General features: G+C 41.8%; 1 protein-coding gene across 1 annotated transcript in view; it reads left to right on the forward strand.

The window, feature by feature from the left end:
• Positions 1 to 3,976: 3,976 nt before the first annotated feature.
• FAM171B (family with sequence similarity 171 member B) overlaps positions 3,977 to 24,690 on the forward strand; it is a 75,475-nt gene continuing 54,761 nt past the window's right edge. Inside the window, exon 1 of the mRNA XM_065931897.1 lies at positions 3,977 to 4,313. Coding sequence (XP_065787969.1) covers positions 4,103 to 4,313 — 211 coding nt within the window. The 5' untranslated portion in view covers positions 3,977 to 4,102. The remainder of the gene's footprint in view (positions 4,314 to 24,690) is intronic.

A 24,690-nucleotide genomic window follows, 5' to 3' on the forward strand; every position in this document is an offset into this window, starting at 1 on the left:
AGATCAAACCAGTCAATCCTAAAGGCTATGGACCCTGAATATTCATTGCAAGGACTGTTGCTGACGCTCCAATACTTTGGCCACCTGATGCAAAGAGCCAACTCTGGAAACGACCCTGATGCTAGGAAAGATTGAAGGCAGAGGGAGAAGGGGCTGGCAGAGGAGGAGATGGTTGGATAGCATCCCTGACTCAATGGACATGAATGTGAGCAAACTCTGAGAGGAAGACAGGAGCTTGGTGTGCTCCAGTCTATGGGGTCGCAGAGTCAGATATGACTTAGTGACTGAATAACACCATAAACATGAACAGTATCATGGATTAAGAATTGAAAATAATTTCCTAGACTAACGAGCATCTTCCATTGCTTTGTAAAACACACTGGCTGACAGGTAAAGTACATGCAGTTAGCAGGACACCCCTTTATCCACATCTACTTGGTTTTGTCCCCATCAGTTGGCCTGTATCTATGCCAAAAGTCAGTTATGTTTCTTTACACAGTTGTTTTTTTGGCAGTTCTGTGTGTTATGAGGAATGGATGAAATATAAATTTAAATGAAGTATATTTTTCTATGAAAAAAAAAGTGGGTCAGGAAACTGTAAAATTGGAGAGAAATTACAAATAGAAAGATTTGGCATTGAAATTGCTTGACAAGAGTTTTTAAGAACTTCCACCTAACCGAAAACTTCAAATAATAGGCATGCATTGTAATTGTGGTTTACTACTTCAAACCCTTGGGGTTTGGTTAAAAAAAAAAATGATTGACCCTACATCAAAAGGTTGGTAAGTGAATATATATCTGCTTATTTTAAAATATGTTTAAAATATATTGATTTTTGTCTTGACCTACTTTTTTGATTCAACTATTAGCCCTGATTGCATCAAATAATATGGCTTTTGTATATTGCACAAAAATAAAGCATAAACTATGCGTAATGGAGCATTTAAAAGTCATTTAAAAACCATCTTGATTATTCTTGTTTCTTCAAATAGTCTATAGTATTGAAGGGTATCACACCCATCCTCCTCCATTGGTGGCTGTGAAATCAGCAACTTTGCCTCTGGAAGGTCAGTTTCTAATATATTAAAGATGACTTGGCCACCATAAGGCAGGATGACAGAAAATTCTGGCAACATTCCTTTCCTTCTGATCTGCTAGTCAGGATTCTTGAGCCATTTCCATTTTCTCCTTTTTTCTTTCCAAGAGGAGAGGTAAATTGGAAGAAAATATAACACAAACAGCTTGAGGAAACTAAAGACTGCATTCAAGCCTCACCTCACCCCCCAGTAGCTCCTGCTCATACAGGTGACGGAAAACCATGATGGAATAGTGGTATTTAGTGTGAGGGCCCTCATTTTGGCATTTCTCTTCCAAAAATTATGTAGGCCATCGAGTTTATTTTTGTCTAAAAATCAAGAAACAATGTAAGCTCATTTCAGGTTTCAAATAGTGCAGAAAGGTAAAGGCACATATCTGCATAGCTTTGGGCAAGACAGTTGCTCTGATCTTCAGTGTTTGCATTTACGAAACAGGATGCTGTTCATCACTAAGTTATGTCCGACTCTCTGCAACCTCATGGACTGCAGCATGCCAGGCTGCTCTGTCCTCCACTATTTCCTGGAGTTTGCTCAAACTTGAGTCCATCAAGTCGGTGATGCCATCCAACCATCTAATCCTTGGTCACCCCCTTCTCTCCTTGCCCTCAATCCTTCCCAGCATCAGTCTTTTTGAAAAGAAAAGGAAAATGAGAGCCAATTTGTAGAACTGCTCTAAGAATATGCGATAACGTGTGTAGAATGCCTATTATTTTTATGGAACTAGTTTCATATCTTTGACCAAAGAATAATTTTACATGAGTGAGAAATTTGTTCTTTTCCAGCATGTTGGGAAAATTGGGAGGAACACAAAAGAGTGGTGAGTGTGGAAAGGGACTGTCCACTCAGCCAGATCAGCTGAATCTAGAATGAGGGTAAAGGAAGTGGTGTCATAGATTGTATTTACATTATATGATGAGATGTCCCAGAGGAACTCCAAATACAGAGACTACAGCTGACCAGGCCACGGCTTATCACTGGTTCTGTAGTCAGTAGTACCAGCTAATTTGAAAATGTCTTAAGCAGCCAAAATCTCAGTTTGGCAATTTGAATCATACTGCACATACCTTTCTCCTCACTTCTCCATACCAGTCAACCTTGTGTGCTGATTCTAGCCCTACATACTGAATCTCCCATTCTTTTTCTACACCTTTCCTCTCTTTTCCACTCTCATTAGCCTTTGGTATTTTCTCACTGGCTTTCGCAAACATCATTACACCGGCCACCTCTCCACCAATGTACCCCTCAAAAATCCATCTTCCATACTGATAGCATGGTGATCCTTTGAAACAGACTGGCAGCAAGTCCCTTCCCTGATTAATTTCTTTCACTATTTCATAATCACTTGCAGTGCAAATTTCAGTTTCCTTATGTAACATCCAAGGTTAATGTTGTTCAGTCACTAAGTCGTGTCTGACTCACTGACCCCATGCACTGCACATGCCAGGATTCACTCCCTCTGAGTTTGTTCAAACGCAGGTCTGTTGCGTTAATGATGGCCATTCAGTCATCTCATCCTGTTGCCCCCTTCCCCACTTGCCCTCAGTCTTTCCCAGCATCAGTCTTTCCAATGAGTCAACTCTGCATCAGGTGGCCAAAGTATTGGAGCTTCAACGTCAGCATCAGTCCTTCCAGTGAATCCATGGTTGATTTCCTTTAGGATTGACTGGTTTAATCTCCTTGCTGTCCAAAGGACTCTCAAGAGTCTTCACCAGTGCCACAGTTCAAAAGTATCAATTCACCGGGGCACAGTCTTCTTTAAGGTTAATGTAACAGGAGTTAATGTGTATAAAGTGCTTGAACAGTGCCTCCACACTATGTACTATAGAAGGGTTTGCTGTTTTTTTTTTTAATGACCTGATCTCCACTGTCCTTTTCGATCTAAAATACTCTATGACAATCATTGTTCACAATTTTCCAAGCACACTGCACTGTTACCTCTAGGTGTATGTGCACATGCACGCGCGCACACACACACACACACACACACACACACGCACACCCCTCCACTTTTTAGATGACCTGGTTGCACCCACCTATGTGTGGAACTCATAATCTTTCAACCCCACCTCTCCTAGTGTTTCATAGCCCCCTTCCATATACCACATTGTTAATTTCTTCCAATTTGATGTAATTTCTGCATGTTGTAGTGTTTCTTCATCACCTTGGATTATAATTTGCTTTTATGTTCCTCTGCCCTAACAGGTAGTGAGCTCCTAGAATGCAGGGATTCTATCTTGCTTATTCAAATCCTGATCAAAATATTGGAACGCACGCGGTAAGCATTTAGTAGGCATTTAGAAAAACATTTTTTGAGCAAATGAAAACTGTAGACTATAATTGGACAAAATGTAATTAATGACATTATATGATACAGAAAGAAAATTCTACTTGGGAAGAAAAAGGAAGTTTAATCAAAATATTGGAGAACTGTAGTTTAATTTCGAGCCAACCAATGATGGTCGCAGTGCCCCAAAGCCCATATGGCTAAGAGATCCTGGCTTTTGCATTGGTTGGTGCAGCCTTGCGTGTTGTAGGAGGGTAATCAATATGTTAATATTACCTGCTCTTCTATTTTGCGGTCAGGTGGAGGGAATTTTATTCCACTCTCTGCAGAATTTCTCAATGTCGGTAGGGGCTGGAGGACCTGGTCTGCCAGCCCCCTGAAAGGCTCCTTTTCGTTTACCCTCGGAGGCCACCAGTCGCCCTGCGCCCCAGCACCCCGCCGGTGCGCGCCCTCGGAGCAGCCCAGCCCCGGGCTGACCGCGGAGACGCGGTCCCTGGCGCCGGGTTCGTCCCGCCTCCCGCATCACGTGCGCGAGGATGCTAGCTTCCCCCTCCTCCTCCCGCGGTCCCCTCCGCCTCCGCGGCCTCCTTCTGCTGAGCGAGTGCGAGGCAGAGTGCGCGAGGGGGCGCGAGCGGGCGGGCGCAGCCGGAGCCCGCAGCCCTGGCGCCCGCCGCCGCCCGCAGCTCCGCAATATGCCGCCGCGGCCCTCTGGCTCTCGGCCATGGCGAGGCTCAGCCGGCGCGTCCCTTGCACCCTGCTCCTCGGCCTGGCCGCGGTGCTGCTGAAGGCGAGGCTGGTCCCCGCGGCCGCCAGAGCCGAGCTCAGCCGCTCCGACCTCAGCCTCATCCAGCAGCAGCAGCAGCGGCAGCGGGAGGAAGCCGAGGAAGAGAGGCCGGAGGTGCCCGGGGCATCCGCTACAGTCGCCGCTCCAGGTAGGTCCCGGGAGCCCGGCCCTGCCTTCCCGTCTCCGCCGGCGACTCTTCTGATTTCGCTGGCCGCCTCGCGCAGTCCCTGGCCAGATGGTTTCCCATCGTCTGTCTCTACCCACCCCCCACCTCCACAGCCTGCCTGCCCAGGACTGGGGCTTTGCTTTGGTTTCGAGAATCTGGGTGATGAGCTTTCTGCTAAGCGCAGAGTGCTGCAGTGGGGTGGGGGGGGCTCGGCAGGGGTGGGATTGAGACTGCCTCATGGATCCTTTTCTTCTCCTCCCTTCGTGAATTTCCCCTCTGCCCTGGGGATGATTGTGTACACACACACTCACACACACACGGTTCTCAAATCCTTTTAGCCTGGGGATGGATGATTTACACACACACACACACACACACGGTTCTCACATCTCTTTAGGCTTCTGTTCTGTAACGTTTTCTCTCCTGGAGACTGAAAATTTTGCGATAGACACCCACACACCCCTTTTCATCATCTGGCTCCGCCTGTATATTTAAATTTGGCTCTAGAGAAAAATCTTGATCTATTTTATTATTTATTTCTATCTCTTCTTATCCTGGGAATGGTTTTCAGGCAGTTTGCAAGAACGTCTTCCGTTTAATAAAAATGAAACAAACCAAAAATGAAATAGGAGTTTGTGATTGAAGGAAAGGGAAAAGGAGAGAGCGGGTGGTTGAGATCAAGTCTGTAGTGGATGTTGGTATAGCAAGGCCTGCCCCCAGAGAGGGGAATCTCCTTACTTGTTAGTGGGAGGTAATGAGGCAGATTCTCCGCGCTATTCAGTGAGGGTGATGAAGTCTCTTTCAGTATCTGTAGCTCTAACAGTCCCGCCGTTCCTGCCTGGTTCCCCTCCATTAAGGCTCCACCGGTAAGGGAAAGGCGGGATTGTCCATTTTAATAGCTTCTCCCCACCCCCCACCCCAGTTCCCTTCCCTGCTGTAAAAGCTGCCTGCTATTTGGAAAGAAAGAAAGCCATCAGGTTTTTTTTCTTTTTTTTTTCTTTTTTTGGCAAGTGGACTTAGGTTTCCACAAAACCAAAGTGAATTGTAACATTTATTTTTGCTTTAAAATCCTGCCTAGTAACATCATACAAGATGCCGAAAACGAGATTTTTGAAGAGTAGGATTTAGTATCTTTTTTTGTACTGCTTGTTCATCCTCAAAGACCAGTACTGTGACAACACCAGCTGCGATTCCTGACACAGCCAGGATGATTTAATTTATCAGAGTGCTCTGAGCAAAGGATGAAATCACCAAAGTGTGGAGGAAAGCATGCGTTTCTGACACCCTTTTAAACCAATTAATAACACTTGAGCATGGCTGAAAGTCCTGAAAGGTGTGCGGAGTGTGGTGGTTTTCCTGGCTTTTTATAACTGACATTGCTAACCAGAGGGTTTCAATGAGGCAGCTGTTAGACACAATGTTTGCTGAATTTAAGGAAATGGGAGATAGGAGAGTGATTGGGAGCCCGTCTTCATAATTTCATAAGTTACGGAACAGAAGTCTGAGAGTAGAGATGAATTATGGTTTGCAGTATATTTTTATTTGGATTTATCATCTTTCAGAAATATTCGTTACATGGGTTTTGACTACTGCTGTTGTGAAATAATATGAGAAACGTCTGTATCCTGCATGCATGTGAAAATATTTACTTTCTGATATTTGGGATAGAATATTTTTGAAAAGGATTATTTGGGTGAAATGCAGTTTTGGAGCATATTTACCTATTAGCCTAACGGAGATAAAGGAACCACTAGCCAACAGATCAGACTAGAGCCTCAGAAGTGTTATGACTCTTGCATTTCCCTCAAAAACTCTACCTCTCCAAGGCAGTGGCAACCAGGAGAGCCATTCAGTTGATTGCTGTTTGACTTAGAGATATTGGGTTGCATCTCTGGAGAAGGGAACCGCAACCCACTCCAGTGTTCTTGCCTGGAGAATCTCGGGACAGAGAAGCCTGGCGGGCTACAGTCCTTGGGGTTGCAGAGTTGGACACGGCTGAGCAACTAACACACACATTGGTTGCATAATGAAACACAACCTGTACACAAAGAAGTTAAAATATTCCTCTGAGCACCTTGTCTAGATTGAACTGGTCTTCCTGCTTCGACCTTTGTTTCTGTACTCTCTGTTCTCCTCACACAGTTAGTAATCTTCTAAAAAATGTTAAATAGGACCATTTCAGCTCCCAGTCCTGCAGTGGCTTTCCATGGCTCTCACACGAGATGCCCAGACCCTGAAAATGGTCTTCAAAGGCCTGGATCCCTCTGTGCCTGCCCCCTTCCTGCGTCCCTTGGCTCCCACCCTAACCCAGTGCTGGGGCCACACTCTCTCTGCTTCTGCAGTTGGCAAGTGGGCTCTGGTGTGGGACCTTTGTGCTTTGCATTTTCTCTGCCTGGAATTCTGTACCTTCGCATTCACCAGATTTGCTCAGATATCACTAGAACAGAGAAGCTTTTCTGACTGCTATATTAAATAGCAATCTGCATGCCCTTTTCCTACTCATTCTCCTCCACGGCATTTAACATCCTCAGCCCTTCTTGTAAACCTGTCTCCTCTTACTAGAATGTAAGCTCTCTGAGGACATGAACTTTTGTTTTGTTCATTATTACATAGAATTATTACATATCTTTCTAGCACCTAGAAGAGCATATGTGACTCACAGGCACACATTAAGTTTTTTGAATGAATGAATAAACTAAAATGCTGGCATTGGGTATCTCTTTTACTTTGAGTTTGTGTTATTTAACATCTTGTGAAATTCTTCACTGAAATTTACCAAGGGCATATAAAAATAAATGGTAGGTAGAAATATTTATAGGAGGAGGTTATAAAGTGCATTTATCTTGGACTTTTAATTTTAGCTAATTTCACTGTTTATCTTGTTGACGGCAGACAACTTCTAGAACAATACTTAAGTCCACTTTTTAGGTTCTGTCAAGAAGATTCTTTACCCAGGCACACTTATAATTCTCTTATGACCTAGGAGGGTATTATATACCTTTAAATAGCTCTGACTGAGCCTGGTAGATCTTTCTTTGCCTCTGTATGGTGCTTCTGATTTTTCAGACATTTGCCTTCCTCAGGCAAAATTTAGAAAACTAATAAGACATGTTTAGTGACTCATATATGATTGAGCTTCATAAGTCCATATAGAAAAACTGACTGTTGACTTTTACTTCAGATTTTATTATTTTCAAAATTTTTGTCTCTTTATATAGCTGAGAAATAAGAAAGTGGTGTTAAGAGAAGTTGAATATGAGATTTATAAAATCAAGGCATAAAAACAAATCTTTGTTATCTCATTAACTTCTAGAACATCATCCTCAGACTAGCGAGAAAAAAGACGAAAGTTGAGATCTGTTTTCTCTAGTGTCTACAACAGCTCTGATTTCTCCATCTGCACCAATAATTGTTAGAAATAAATATTTGAGGGCTGAGGGAAGAATTAATTTGAGGGTTGGTAGTAACTGAAACGATAATATCATATCCAGTCTGATGGCCTATTAGATGGGCGGCGTACTGGGGGATGGGGTGAGCAGAGCTGGGGAAAATGACGAGCTCCATTTCAGATTCTCCATATAAAGTGCAGACAGACACAGGGGACCTCCACGGATTTTTAAAAAAGTCTTCTGCATACAGTGAAAGCTCGTTGAGGGCTATGTTTTCACAATATATATGTATGTTTATACTGATACACTGTTTATAGCAATGATTGTGTGTTTCACTGATTCAGTTCACGACACAGTCATGTCTGACTCTTTGCGACCCCATGGGCTGCAGCATGCCAGGCCTCCCTGTCCATCACCAATTCCCGAGCTTGCTCAAACTCATGTCCATTGAGTCAGTGATGCCATCCAACCATCTCATCCTCTATCATCCCCTTCTCCTCTCGCCTTCAATCTTTCCCATCATCAGACTTTTCTGATGAGTTGACTCTTTGCATCAGGTGGCCAAAGTATTGGAGCTTCAGTGTCAGTCCTTGCAATGAATATTCAGAACTGATTTCCTTTAGGATGGACTGGTTTGATCTCCTTGCAGTCCAAGGGACTGTCAAGAGTCTTCTCCAATGTCATGGTTCAAAAATATCAATTTGTCGGTGCTCAGCTTTCTTTATGGTCCTACTCTCATATCCATATATGATTACTAGAAAAACCATAGCTTTGACTATATGGTCCTTTGTTGGCAAAGTAATGTCTCTGCTTTTTAATATGCTGTCTAGGTTGATCTTAGCTTTTCTTCCAAGCAGCAAGCGTCTTTTAATTTCATGGCTGCAGTCACCATCTACAGTGGTTTTGGAGCCCAAGAAAATAAAGTCTGTCACTGTTTCCATTGTTTCTCCATCTATTTGCCATGAAGTGATAGGACGGGATGCCATGATCTTCGGTTTTTGAATGTTGAGTTTTAAGCCAGCTTTTTCACTCTCCTCTCTCACTTTCATCGAGAGGCTCTTTAGTTCCTTCCTCTTCACTTTTTGCCATAAGGTGGTGTCATCTGCATATCTGAGGTTATTGATATTTTTCCTGGCAATCTTGGTTCCAGCTTGTGCTTCCTGCAGCCCAGCGTTTCTCATGATGTACTCTGCATATAAGTTAAATAAGCACGGTGACAATATACAGCCTTGACGTGCCCCTTACCTGATTTGAAACCAGTCTGTTGTTCCATATTCAGTTCTAACTGTTGCTTCTTGACCTGCATACAGGTTTCTCAGGGGGCAGGTCAGGTGCTCAGGTATTCCCATCTCTTGAAGAAGTTTCCATAGTTTGTTGTGATCCACACAATCAAAGGCTTTAGCATAATCAATGAAGCAGAAGTAGATGTTTTTCTGGAACTCTCTTGCTTTTTCTATGATCCACCAGATGTTGGCAGTGTGCTCGTTGGTTCCTCTGCCTTTTCTAAATCCAGCTTGAACATCTGGAAGTTCTTAATTCATGCACTGTTGAAGCCTTGCTTAGAGAATTTTGAGCATTACTTTGCTAGTGTGTGAGATGAGTGTAGTTGTGCGGTAGTCTGAACATTCTTTGGCATTACCTTTCTTTGGGATTGTAATGAAAACTGACCTTTTCCAGTCCTATGGCACTGCTGAGATTTCCAAATTTGCTGGCCTTTTGAATATAGCACTTTAACAGCATCATCTTTTAGGACTTGAAATGGCTCAGCTGGAATTCCATCACCTCCACTAGCTTTGTTCACAGTGATGCTTCCTTAAGGCCCACTTCACTTCGCACTCCAGGATATCTGGCTATAGGTCAGTAATCACACCATCATGGTTATCTGTGTCATTAAGATCTTTCTTGTAGAGTTCATTTGTGTATCCTTGCTAACTCTTCTTAGTATCTTCTGCTTCTGTTAGGTCCATACCATTTTACTGATAAGTAGTTTTAAACCTTTTTTCTTGGAAAATGTCAAATACATAGAAAGTAAACAGGATAGTGTTCATAAAGCCATACCCATCACCCAGCTTTAACAGTGATCAAATTCTGCTATCCCTGTTTCCTTCACAGTTCCATCCACTTCTACTATGTGGGATTTAGGGGACATGGAGAGGTAAAATGTACTTACATTAAAATGGACATACCTAAACTGTACATTTTTTAAACCATAAGCTAGTTTATTAGCTAAGGAAAGTGTTTGATTTAGAATTGCCACATTTTATGTATATATATGTATTTTTAAACTGACATTAAAATTTTATTATCACTCTAGTTTTGTCTTGTAAAAGATTCAAAAGTCATTTTCAGGTTAGCTTAGGATTATATAAATTTTGTAAATATTAATTTAAAAATATCAAAAGTCATAAAGTGAAAAAAAAAAAGAACTATAGGAGCTACTTGATGGACTTAATACTTCAGATTCTGGTAGTAACATAAACTGTAGTCTCTTAACAAAAGCGGATACACCCCTGTAAGCATTACCCCTGTCAAGACAGAAAACATTTATATCACCTTAGACGGTTCCTTCATGCCCCCGTCTCAGGCAGTCTTTGATCCTGACCGTTGAAAACTGTTTTGATTGTTTTTGTCATTAATTTTGTGTTTTCTAGACCTTCATAAAATAGAAGCATGTAGCATGTGCTTCTTTGTCTAGCTTCTGTAACTCAGTCTAATTTTCAATGGTTTCACCCATGTTGTTGCTTGTTCAGTAGTTTATTCCTTTATACTGCTGAGTAGTATTCTATTGTATGAATTATTGCAGTTTGATTTATCACTTCTATTGAAGGATGTTTGGGTTATTTCAGTTTTAGCCACTGTAAATGAAGCTGCTCCATTCTTGTACTTTTAAAGTTAAAGCCTTTTTTATATTCTACATAGCTGGGACCTATTTAACTTAATAAAATTTAAAAGTAGTGAAATTCAGTATAGGATATTACTGTATGCTTTTTGTTATGTTAAACAAAAAACTTGATTTAAACTTCTTGATCTAAGCAAACCTGTTTGAAATCTCCCATACATGAAGGTGGAGAAGGCAATGGCACCCCACTCCAGTCCTCTTGTCTGGAAAATCCCATGGGTGGAGGAGCCTGGTGAGCTGCAGTCCATGGGGTTGCGAAGAGTCGGACAGGACTGAGCGACTTCACTTTCACTTTTCACTTTCATGCATTGGAGAAGGAAATGGCAGCCCACTCCAGTGTTCTTGCCTGGAGAATCCCAGGAATGGGGGAGCCTGGTGGGTTGCCATCTATGGGGTCGCACAGAGTCGGACACGACTGACGCGACTTAGCAGCAGCAGCAGCATCCATGAAGGCATTTGTTTAGATTTTTTGTTTTTCTGTTCAAGGAATTTGAAAATCAGTAGAAGTAGGACTAAACATTGGCGGTTTTATCTAAAGTACTCATGATTTGAAGGCCATAATCCCAGATGGAGTAATTATGATTTCTTTCCAGGATTTTAATCACCAAAGGGAACTATTTCATGGTGTTGATAACGGGTTGAAAAACTCATGCCGTTGTGTTGAATTTCAGTCCAGTTTGTTTGAGTGGTGGTTTTTCATTGTTCTTAATGTGCCTGAACAGAAAGTACGAAATATTTTTCGGAAACAAGACTCTTCCACCTAAATATATAAATATTGAACTTGAGTCTCTTTCAATGGTCTGTTTGACTAGGTTAGTGGCAGTATTGTCATTCATTGACTTGGTTTAGTGTAATGTGTCCTAATTTTTTTTTCCTAGCTAAATTGCCTTCGCTAGGAAATGGATAACAAGATTTTCCATATGCTGTTGGTAAAAAAGTATGCTTTGGAGTAGTTACCTGGAAAATTCTAAAACTATGAAAGCTGTGCGCATTATAGTGAAATATATAATAATCTTAAGAAAATAGCCTCTATTTGCTTTGAAGATTCTGTTTGGAGATGTCTCTGTAATCGCCCTTTGTGTAAGCACACTGTGTCCAAGACTCACCAGATTCTGTGCCTCTTCCTTTTTTATGACTGGATTATAAGGACTAGGCAGTTTTCTTAACTACTTGTTGATAATGTCTGTGAGTGTAAAGGCCAGTTCATTTGGACCTGAAATGAGAAGTGATTTCTGGGTGCCGTTTCATGTAGGGCAGAGGGTGTCAGTGAAGTGAAGCAAAAGTCACTCAGTCGTGTCCCGATTCTTTGTGATCACATAGATGGTAGCCTGCCAGGCTCCTCTGTCCACGGAATTCTCTAGGCAAGAATATGGGAGTGGGTAGCCGTTCCCTTCTCCAGGGTATCTTCCCAACCCAGGGACTGAACCCAGGTCTCTCTAATTGCAGGCAGATTCTTTACCAGCTGAGCCACCGAGGAAGCCCAGAGTGTGTTGGGGAAATAGCAATGCTTGTTTCAGGTCTGCCTCAATGACCTGATGAACCTTGACTGTAGAGTGTCTCAGCAGTGTCTTGGGCTTCTCTGAAGCCTTGAGTTGATAATGCCTGTTAATCTCTCCATGTTAAGTTTCTCTGTCTTGCATGGAAACTGAGATTTTAAATTAATTTTATTTATATGTGACTGAGATTTCAATTGGTATTTACTGTGCTTTTTTTTTTTCCCCTCAACTAGGTTTCTATATCATAACGCTTGAGGGGCTAATTTAAAATTAAACATTTGCCAGTTATCAGTTATTGTACCTAGTTTAGTTTTGTTTCTGTTCAGTAGAGAAATAGCATTTATAAACGATATACTTTTAATTCACTCGTTAGCTGTGCTGAAATGTAGAACACTCATATAGCTAAACCAATGGCAGTTCTTACCTGTGGACCTAAATACTAGTTGGGCTTTCATCGACCACTTGACTAGTTGGAAGCTGGTTGAAATATCCAGCCTCAACCCAAGACTTATACTATGAGGCCTTGGGATGGTAAGTGCTCCAGGGATGTTGTAGAATTTCATATCATTTTCTTAAAACCAGTGTCCCTGGTTTTATTCATACCCACCTTTTCCAATTCTTTTTTGTAACAGAAATATGATACAACAGAAACAGAATGGGAGGTGGGTGATTTGTTTTTTCTAATGCGTTAAACTATAACCAGGAATTGAAACTACAAAGGTCCTAGATTTTGTGACCCATTCCACCCTTGCCTGTCTCCCCACCCTGCCCCCCACCAGCAGTATTTTTAGAAATGATAGAAATTAATCTGCCTGCAGTGTGGGAGACCCAGGTTTGATCCATGGATCAGGAAGATCCCCTGGAGAAGGGAATGGCTACCCACTCCAGTATTCTTGCCTAGAGAACTCCATGGACAGAGGAGCCTGGCTGGCTACAATCCATGGGGTCGCAGAGAGTCAGACATGACTGAGTGACTAACACTAGACTAAAGCTGTCAAAATATGGCTGTATATAGTTAAAATTTCAGACTGCTTGGAATCGTTGGCTCTTAGAACTGGGATGAGGTAGAAATGATCTTCCCCTAAGTGCTTTGCGTTGGCTGTGTTTGAAAGTATATGACATAAGCTGGAACACATTTTTTTTTTAATCTGGTAATTTATAAATCTTTTTAAAAAAGACAATTGTTTTTTAATTGAAATATCATTGATTTACAATGTTAAATGTATCAGGTGTACAACTATAGTAATTCACAATTCTTAAAGGTTATATACTCCATTTATAGTTATTATATTCTCTGTGCTATACAATACATCCTTTTGGCTTATTTATCTAATACACAGTAGTTTTTGCCTCTTAAATCCCTACCCCTTTCTTCCCTCTGCCCCCACAACCATTAGTTTGTTCTCTGTGTCTGAGTACTGTCTGTTTTTATTTATCCTTATTTTTAAATTTTATTGACATATACTTGCTTTATAATATTGTGTTATTTTTTGGTGTACAGCAAAGTGATTCAGTTTTATGTATATGTACATATATCTGTATACACACACACACATGTGGCTCAGACAGTAAAGAATCTGTAATGTGGGAGACCCAGGTTCGATCCCTAGGTCAGGAAGACCCCCTGGAAAAGGGCGTGGCTACTCACGCCAGGATTCCTGCCTGGAGAATTCCGTGGACAGAGAGGAGTCTGGCCGACTACAGGCCGTGGGGTTGCAAATACTTGTACACGACGGAGCACCTAACTCTTTCACAAACATACATATATCCATATATATATATATATATATATATATATATATATATATATTTACGTGTGTGTGTGCTAAGTCACTTCGGTCATGTCTGACTGTTTGCGACCCTATGGACTGTAGCCCACCAGGCTCCTCTGTTCGTGGGATTCTCCAGGCAAGAATACTGGAGTAGATTGCCATTTCCTCCTCCAGGGGATCTTCTGACTCAGAGATCAAACTACATGTCCTGCGACTTCTTCATTGCAGGTGGATTCTTCACCATCTGAGGCACCAGGGAAGGCTGTATATATACACACATATATGTTATTTTTCAGATTTTTTCCATTGCAGGTCATTAACAAGATATTGAGTATAGTTCCTGTGCTCTACAGTAGGTCCTTGTTGTTTATCTGTTTTATATAGAGTAGTGTGTATATGTTACTCCCAAATTCCTGTTTTATCCCTTCTCACCGTCTTTCCCCTTTTTAACTATTTTTTTCCCTATATCTGTGAATCTCTTTCTGCTTTATAAATAGGTTCATTTGCATCGTTCTCTTCAGATTTCACATATAAGTGATCCCATGATATTTCTCTTTCTCTGGTTTTCTTCACTTCATATGATAACCTCCAGGTCCCACGTCCACATCTTAAAAGAAATTGTGGTACCACCTGGCAGATACAAAGCCTGATAAAACTGTTACTTAAGGATAATTTGATTTTCTTCACAGCAAATATGACTAAGATAAGTGAGCTCTTTCCCTACCAATGAATTCAGTTTTGTGAATCAGAAGAGTCAAAAAAATGTATTTTTAAATTGCTTCTGTGCCATGGTATTTCAGATAGGAAAGAAGTCGTGTGAATCAGTAAAGCTTGGTAAATCTTCTCCCCTGGTATGTGTCAAGGGACTCACTGTCCATTATATGGCAGAGGTTTTAGGAAACCAGTGCAGGGTGTAATGAGCACCCTGCAATTAATTACACAGTTACCTAGTGTTGAAATCAGCTGTACGATTTTCAAAGGAATCCTTGACCCTCAAAAGGTTAAGAAAACCTGCCATGGTTAATTAGGCCTTTCTAAGTGGACTCAATAAGAACAAAGGTAACATTCAGACTCAGTTAACAGTTTTGTGTTTCTCTTTTAATATGTAAAGTTCCTGTTATTGTGTGTCTGTGATGGGTAAAACTAGCGTTTCAGTGACAGAACCAATCCTGCCGAAGGCCTTAACCCTTAAAGGCACTGACTGCTTGGAATGCGTGTACCTTGGCTGATTCTTTCAACCTTTGGCTTTTCCATTCTGTTTGTAGGAAGGCTACCAAAATGCAACAGTTATCTTTTGTAAAGAATTTAATTAATTTATTTTTTTACACTGAGTCTTCATTGCTGAGCTCAGGCTTTGTCTCATTGCAGCGAGTGGGAGAGCTACTCTCCAGCTGTGGTGACAGTCTTGTCCAACAGTGGCTTCCCTGGTTGCCCAGCATGGGTTGTGGGCAAGGGGGCCTTCAGTATTTGTGGTGCATGCGCTCCGTTGCTCCGCAGCATGTGGAATCTTCCCGGACCAGGGATCGAACCCATGTCCCCTACACTGGCAGGCGGATTCTTATCCACTGCACTGCCAGGGAAGTCCCAGGTTTATCTTTTGATAAACCACATGACTTTGAATTGTTTTGCCTCCAGGTTTCATTATATGATAACCTGGTGGGATATCTTATACCTGAAAAAAGCCCTCTGTTCAGAATTTTTTGGCAGTCAACCCAGAAACTCTCTGCATTTTGACTCTTGGCTCTTGCACTGAAGGACAGGGTCACCAAGATTAAGGTAATAGCCCTAACAAGGGCTCTGATGACTTTCTGAAGTCATCCAGTCCCTCAGGCCTGATTATAAACTTCAATCAGTTTTAGCAGATGAGGGCCTGCCCTGGTTGTTATTAGTTTACAGAGAAGGCATTTATAAAAAGCTAAGCTCTTTCCCACCTGCTGAAATAAGTATTAATCTTTGATTTTTAAACAGTTGCTGGGTCAAAATAGTAACTTCAGCCTACTGTGATTTAAGTCTGTGGTTTGAACTTGCTCTTTTTATCACCAGTGCTGTTCTAGGCTTTCACAATTAATATCATCTCTAAACTTACTGAGACTCATGTTTTCCTTACTGTTCTTGATTTACACCTCTCCTAGTTTCACTAATAACTGACTGCATTGGAAAAGCTAGATGCTACAAAGAGTGAATAACAGAGTGATTCCTTGTTTTGAGAAGTGGCTTAATATTGCAAACTTTTTCTTTCATTTGAAAGTCCAAATGGAAAAATTTATGTTTCAACACATTCTGATGTTCCAAAGATAAATAATAGCATGTGTTGAAACTTGGAAAGCTAAAGCTTCGGAAAACAGTATGCATGCACAGGCAGGGGGGTAAAAACAATGTAAGCTCCCCTGACAAATCTGGGTTTTTCTGTGGCCTTTGTGTATCTGTATGTAAGGACTGGCTCACAGACTAGAGCTCTATGCAGGGTCTACATGTGGGACCCTTTATGGATCCAGCAGCTTAGAGATCTGACAAAAAAAGAGGAAAATACGGTGACCCACATTCACTCCCCTTTCTTTGCTATCAGTATTCTTTGTTGGTAGTGGAGTCTGAGGTTTGTAACTTTTGAATAATTTGCTATGCAGTAATTACATGATATGCAGCTCAGGAAGCAACAGTTTGAACTGGACATGGAACAACAGACTGGTTCCACATAGGAAAAGGAGTACGTCAAGGCCGTATATTGTCACCCTGCTTATTTAACTTATATGGAGACTACATCATGAGACACACTGGGCTGGAAGAAGCACAAGCTGGAATCAAGATTGCTGGGAGGAATATCAATAACCTCAGATATGCAGATGACACCACCCTTATGGCAGAAAGTGAAGAGGAACTAAAAAGCCTCTTGATGAAAGTGAAAGAGGAGAGTGGAAAAGTTGACTTAAAGCTCAACATTCAGAAAACTAAGATCATGGCATCTGGTCCCATCACTTCATGGGAAATAGATGGGGAAACAGTGGAAACAGTGTCAGACTTTATTTTTCTTGGCTCCCAAATCACTGCAGATGGTGATTGCAGCCATGAAATTAAAAGACGCTTACTCCTTGGAAGGAAAGTTATGACCAACCTAGATAGCATATTAAAAAGCAGAGACATTACTTTGCCAACAAAAGTCTGTCTCGTCAGAGCTATGGTTTTCCATTGGTCACGTATGGATGTGAGAGTTGGACTGTGAAGAAAGCTGAGTGCCGAAAAATTGATGCTTTTGAACTGTGGTGTTGGAGAAGACTCTTGAGAGTCCCTTGGACTGCAAGGAGATCCAACCAGTCCATCCTAAAGGAGACCAGTCCTAGGTGTTCATTGGAAGGACTGATGCTGAAGCTGAAGCTCCAATATTTTGGTCACCTCATGCGAAGAGTTGACTCTTTGGAAAAGACCCTGATGCTGGGAGGGATTGTGGGCAGGAGGAAAAGGGGACGACAGAGGATGAGATGGCTGGATGGCATCACTGACTTGATGGACATGAGTTTGGGTGGACTCAGGGAGTTTGTGATGGACAGGGAGGCCTGGTGAGCTGCAATTCATGGGGTCGCAGAATCGGACACGACTGAGCAACTGAACTGAATTACATCATATTTTAAAGTTATACTTAAGTATCATTACAACCATAAAATATTTGATACTGTAACATGTAGATAATTCAAATGTCTTTATGTTCTAAAACGTAAAAGTAGAAAAAGATTTTTTTCATTTAACATTCTCTCTTCTCACTCTCCCTTCTCACAAGGTGATCTCATCTACTCCAGTTGCTTTAAATACCACCTATAGACTAAGACTCCCCAGAGTGTACTTCTGAATATATCCACCAATTATTTTGATATCTTTATCTGGATAGATTTCAAGTTTTTCTGTTAAACCATGCGTAAGTCTGGATTCTTCATTTCTTGCCACACCTTCCAGGATAAAAAAATCCTCTCCTGGCTTTTTTTTTTTAACTGCAGTCCCCATACTATATACTACCTTCCAGAACTTACGTTGTTAACTGGCAATTTTTACCTTTCAACTACCTTCACCAGTCATCTTTGTTGTTAACTAAAAACTCCACTGTTACTGAAGTGCCCCTGTGACCAATAAGGAGAATTGAGGATGCTGTCCTTGCTCCTTCATTCTTCTCCTGGTCCATCACCAAACCCATCAAGTCTGTTTCCTAAATATTTCTCATCTGTTAACTTCTCTTCATCTTCACTGCCCCTCCCTCAGCACAGGTTACTCTTAATGCTCTAGTTAGGTTTGCATATTGACTGGCCTCCCTGTGTCCATTCTTGGCGCTCTGACATCCATGCCCCAGAGCAACCAACAATGGAGACCACCCACCCACACCCTGACAATAGCGGTTATTTTATTTTTAAGTACACACCTGATCGGGCTTCCGAAGATGTTGAGAACCAGGGACCTATATGTAAGTCTGCTTGCTTTCCTATCCAGTCTCAGCTCCAGCCTCTCTCCCGCTTTGTCACTACACTCCAGCTCTCTCTGCCTTGAGTGTGACAGGTGTTGTTCCTCAGGACCTTTGCAGGTTTCTCTGCTTGCAGTACTTCCCTGCTCCAAAGTGCACACACATTCTCCCCCTGGCCCTCCCTCCCCTGGCTAATTTCATCCAAACTGCCAGCATTAGCTTAAGTGCTACTTCGTTGGATTTTCTTTGGCTTTCCAGTCTGAACTAGGTCCTCTGCTGTTACATGCTCTCATATGCATTTTGTAATTGCTCAGGGTCTGTAGTTCAGCTGTTACTAGGCACCTTAATTCCTAGCTAGGCATCTTGTTCCATAATTCAGTATTTGTCTTCACCTGTATATTGGAAGCCCCAGGTGAGACCAGCTGCAATAATTGTTTTGCTTGGGGCCATATCTTGTATAAATAGTCATTGAGTGAAAAAAATAATAACTCCATGTGGATAAATATTTGTGCAGTTGAGTATCTTTTTTCATTCCCTAGCTTGAGTGGGCTTCCCTAGAGAGTCTGTACATGAAAAGAATATTATATAGGGAAAAGGCTGTAGTCTTGCAGAATGGAGTGGCCACAGTATGCAGGTTTTGGATCAAGAGCAATGTTGCCTTTGAAAAAAGTATATTGAAAGAGGAACTGATATTTATTTGGATTTAACTCAACATATGTTAGTTTATATATGGAGCTACAGATAACATACAAGATTCCTACAGTAACTGATTTCATTTTTTTCCCCCTTTTTAAGCAAAACTCTCAGATTGCAGAGAACACTTGGTGTGGACATAGAAAGACCACAAATGCTAAGAGTGTGGTAAATGATGTATTAGAGGAATATATAGGAGACTGTGGGAATGCAGGTTTGGGGGAAATGATTTGGCCTGTTTGCTGGAAGAAAGCACACTTAAAGTGAATCCAAAGTGATAAAAGCAGAAAGAGATATTTTTGTAAGTAATTTTATGTGTGTGTGTTTAGCTGTGCGGGGTCTTGGTTGCTGCGCGGCTTTCCTCTAGTTGCGGCCAGCTCAGGCTGCTCTCTGGTTGCGGCGCGCAGGCTTCTCGTTGCTGTGGCTTCTCTTGCGCGGAGCACGGGCTCCAGGCACGCCGGCTTCAGTATCTGAGGCCGTGGGCTTAGCATTGCGGTTCCCTGGTTCTAGAACCCCGACAATAGTTATGGTGCACGGGCTTCGTTCTTCCACGTATGTGAGATCTTCCCATGCCAGGGATCAATACTCATGCCTCCTGCATTGGCAGGCGGACTCTTTACCACTGAGCCACTAGGGAAACCCAGAAATAATTTACTTTTGATTTAGGTCTATTTTTTCATTTCTTTGTGATTAACAGTACAATAATTCTCTTCCCTTTAATATCTTATATTCCCTGGAATTCTTTTTCTGTCCTTTAATTCCTGTTTATTTCGTATTCCTAACGGCTCACCATTCCATACTGTTATGAAGAAAAAGACCATAGATCTTCCACTGTGCTCATGTTTCTTGAAGACCAGACTGATGTGCACATTTCTTTCTATACAAAGGAATTGAATTCAGGATTCAGACATAAGCCCCATTTCTATCAGTTTAGATCTGCTGTAACCTAGCAGAGACTTCATCTGGCCTCTGCACTGATATATAGCTGAAATACTTTCCCCTGCAGTTAGCAGGGAGATATCGCCACTTTGACCAACTTGTGCTTTTTTTTTGACATCTCAGTTCTCCACGTGAACACAACGTGTCTTGACGTCTCTTGTAACCTCCCTCTCCCATCTGGGCCAGGCTGTTGGCCATTTCCGCAGTCTGTCTCAGAAACAACCTGGCTTCTCTTCTTTCCTCTTCAGTGACCCCAAATTTCATTTCCACACCCCACCACAAGGCAGTGAGTGATTTAAAATTTGTTAATGATTGTGGTTGTTCCATATGAATTGTACTTTAAAGAAATGTAATTGCACATAGCAGTTGCCTGGTTTTCTGCTAAATGAGAAAGTTTAAGAAAACTAATAGAAAGGAATTTTATGTATTCATGAACTTTTTCTCCATTAAGATACTCTGAGTGAGTGAAGAGTATGTGAAGTTGCTCAGTCGTGTCCAGCTTTTTGGGAAACCATGGACTGTAGCCTACAAGGCTCCTCTGTCCATGGAATTTTCCAGGCAAGAGTACTGGAGTGGGTTGCCATTTCCTTCTCCAGGGGATCTTCCTGACCCAGGGATTGAACCTGGGTCTCCCGCATTGCAGGCAGACACTTTACCGTCTGAGCCACCAGGGAAGCTACCTCTAAGATACTCTAGATGTGTATTCACAGCAAGAGGCCATTTACTGACATTATCTGAGCATGAGAAAGTTCTCTCACTTGTGTGTGTAAGTCACTTCACTTGGTCCAACGCCTTGCAACCCTGTGGACTGTAGCCCGCTCATGGGGCTCCTCTGTCCATAGGATTCTGCAGACAAGATTACTGGAGTGGGTTGCCATGCCTTCCTCCAGAGGATCTTCCTGACCCAGAGATCGAACCCACGTCTCTTCTGTCTTCCTGCATTAGCTGGCAGGTTCTTTACCACTAGCGCCACCTAGGAAGCCCTCTCACATTTACTTGAAGCTGTATGCTTTGATGTATTTTTGTGGATAAAGTTCAGGTTCTTACCACTTTAAAGCACCCTATCATGCAGTTTTTGCATTTTTAAAAAATCCCATAAATCTTGTACATCTTCCAGGCTTGGGGAGCCGAGACACTGAAACAGGTGGCTTACCAAGGGGAGCATATGGGCTGGCTCTAGCCAGTGTGTCTGCTGCTCTTGCTCCGAGGGTGATGGTGTGCTGTGTTGTCTTTTGGGCTTTCAGAGACTGAGGAGGAGATGACACCACACACACCAGCATTCGGCATGTGCACTCTCCTTACATGATTTACATGGAAGAGGCAATATATTAACCTATTTAATGAAAGACATGGTCTTAGCCCAGCAGATCTGCTCCTGCCTTAGATCCTCTAGTATCTCTCCCTTCTCTAATTATCTGACCTGGGGAACCGGGAGTTGTCGATTCTGTCCTCCCCCACACTCACCTGGCACTCACTGGTTTCTGTTAGGTATTCATCACAGTGTCTTCCGGGTTCATCCCTTCTGTTCCATCTTTTCAGCCGCTCGCTCATCTAGCCCATCCCCCTCTCCATCTGCTTGGACTCTGACAATAATCTCCTAGGTCTCCCCATGTTTTTCCTGCCTCTCACTCAAACCATACCCTTACTCTGTTCGTCTTCCTGAAACACCATTTTCATTTTTAAGCTTTCATTATGTTTTCATTTAAAATGTGAAGCCTTCTGTCAAGCTTCTACTTCTCTTCAAATTTTTATAATGAATATTTTAAGGTACTGTATACCAAAAAATTGAATTATTGTAACAGGTATCCATATATCCTCCAAGATGCAACAGTTACTAAAATTTTGTTATTTTTACTTTATCTCTTTTATTATCTATCTACACACACACACACACACACACACACACACACACACACACACACACACACACACACACACACACACACACACACACACACACACACACACACACACGATATAGCAGAACCAGTTGAGACTTAGATTTATACATCCTGACTTCTCATGCCTAAAAGCTTTAGCATGCCTCTTTTAAGATCTGGGGAAACATTCAGTGGGCAGGTAATAATTTTTTTGAAGTGGTAATTTTTTGAAATGGTAGAACAGTTATTAAAAACTTTTAATTGAACTGTATAAAAATGATCGAAGAAAAGGTACAGAGCTTCAAGTAGAGGATGAATGAATAAATGAATCTTACAGATTGTGCAGTATAGGTTTCACTTTAATTGGCTTGTTAATATTTGTACAAATAACATGTTACAAATCCACTAGGTTGTGATAAGACCGAGTTTTGTATTGTTCTTCAGCTGCTAAGTCGTCTCCGACTCTTTGCTCTCCCATGGACTGCATAAAGGTAGCATTTTAGCTTCATTATGCTCCGAAATGGGAGGTTCTGCCAGGCTTTCCATTTATTTTGTCTTTTGGCCATTTCCCACCAGCCTAAGATCAATTCCCATTAGTCCGCTTTTTAAGTGTATCTTTGATGGTGGACATATGTAGAACCATGTCTGTCTGGCACCTCTCTTCCCCTTTCTTCTGCTTATGCTGCCCTCATTCATCTGCATCTGATGGTGGAAATGGTAAGAGGTAAAGCCTGAGAGTTGTCATCAGTCATGTTCCCCACCGTGTGGAGAAAGTCAGTCAGCCTGTGATGGAGAGGATGAAGCCGATATACGGAAATGGAGCTCCTGGTTATAGTCATTCTCCAGATCAACTGGATAATTGCCATCCCTGTGGTTTGATTGTAGTCTTCCTTGTATCCGTCAATTGATAAGTTTCCCTTTTGCCTCAGGAAATTCTGGTTGATTTCTATAACTTTAATCCAAAATTTTATAACTAGATTAATATGTTATTTCCAGTGGTAAATCCTAACTTCAGGCAGATTTTAAATTCATTGACTCTTGCCTCCTCCCCCATTGTGTGTGCTCAGTCATACCTGACTCTTTGTGACCCTATAGACTGTAGCCCAAGCTCCTCTGTCCATGGGATTTCCCAGGCAAGAATACTGGAGTGGTTTGCCATTCCCTTCTCCAGGGGATCTTCCTGACCCAGGGATCAAACCCGCGTCTCATATGTCTCCTGCATTGGCAGGCAGGTTCTTTACTGTTAGCGCCACGTGGGAAGCCACTCTCCATTAGCATTGCCCTAACTCTGTTTTATCGCTAACTCCATTAGAAACCAGCTTAACTCTACTCTTTTCATGAAGGTTTTTCAGTTCTCAATTTTTTTTTCTCTTGCTACATCACTTGGTGATCTCTCTTTGGTGATTCGGTACTTGATGACATGGTATTTTGAATTAGTCCCTAATTGTTTCTGGTGTGTGTCTCTTCTGAATTCCTTTAGAGCATAGATATACTTTTTAATCCATTTTTACCTTCCAGAATGCCTGACACTCAGCAAGTGCTCAATAAAAGCGTGGCATGTTGATTCCTAACATGCTGTGATACTGTATATTAAGACAGATACCTAAGGAACCAAGGATTTTTTGTTAGGCACGTTATTCATTTACTCTTCATACCTGTTACAGTGCTAGTAACATGGTAGGTGTGCCTCAATTCATGTTGATTAAAATATTCTTATGAGTTTGGAGTAAATACTGATGATATTAAATGAATTTGGAGATGATGAATGTTGTATGATGCTCTAAGATTGAGAACTGTCGGTCAGTTGTGCGCAGTTCTTAAACCTGTACTGCTTTGTCAGAGACAAGTTTTTCCCTTTTCTATATTTTTGTTCCCTTTTATTTCTACCTTTATTTTTTTGTCTCTCATTAGCACTCAGTTTTATCACTTTTTGGTCCGTGATGAAAGCCTCATGCCTCTCACTCCCTCTCCCTCTTTTTTCTCACTTACTTTCCCCCCATCTCACTTCACAGTACCAATTTAGATGTCCTCAGGATTCCAGACTGAAGTCTTTTTTTCTCCTCCAAATACTGTGCTAGAGCCTCTGGCTTACATAAACAAATTTCAAAATCTGCATTGCAAACAAGTACATTTAATTAAAGAGTCCTCAGTGATTATCAAATAAAAGTTCCTTGTCACAGAATTCATAATAAATGAGGGCAGTCATGGAACACTTCATGGTGCTTTTAAAAACTGCCTGACTAGCTGAATTATGGTTCTTGATTGTGACGTTGAAGTGGAGAGGCCTTGGAGAATTTGAGCCCCAGGAGAAGGCCCGTGTGGTGTGGCTGCCCTGAGGAGAGTGAGGTGAGAAGGTGGCGGGATGGGCTGGTAAAGGCAAGCAGGACTCGGGTGTGGCTCTTTAGGGCGGCTCACTGGTTCTGTGCGCTCACTTGCTCCTGTGTCTTTATCAGAAGAGGAATTGTTCTCGGGCTTTGTGGTTTGGTGGCTATTCCGTGGGCTTGGAACTTGGACAGCTAGAATTCAAAATCTGCTCTGCCCCTTCTTAGGCGTGCTCTTGGGCAAACTGAACTTCCTCTGAGATAAAGGTACTGAGACTTAACGTTGCAGCAATGTCAAGTATTAAGAGTTGTGAAACAGCTAGAACTTAATAGGTACCTATCTATTACGCTGTTATTAGAGATGATTTTTAGTAAATTAAGTATTTCAGAACTATGAATGTCTGTCTTGGTTTATATTCTCTGGTGATAAGGATTGAATAAGACAGAAACGATAACGTGTCAATTTTCACCATTTTCTAGTAAATGAGGCTGGATTTCTTTTCATTGCTTTAGTGTGTTTCCTGTAAGTTGA

This window comes from Muntiacus reevesi, chromosome 3, assembly GCF_963930625.1.
Source record: "Muntiacus reevesi chromosome 3, mMunRee1.1, whole genome shotgun sequence".
NCBI classification, from domain to species: Eukaryota; Metazoa; Chordata; class Mammalia; order Artiodactyla; family Cervidae; genus Muntiacus; species Muntiacus reevesi.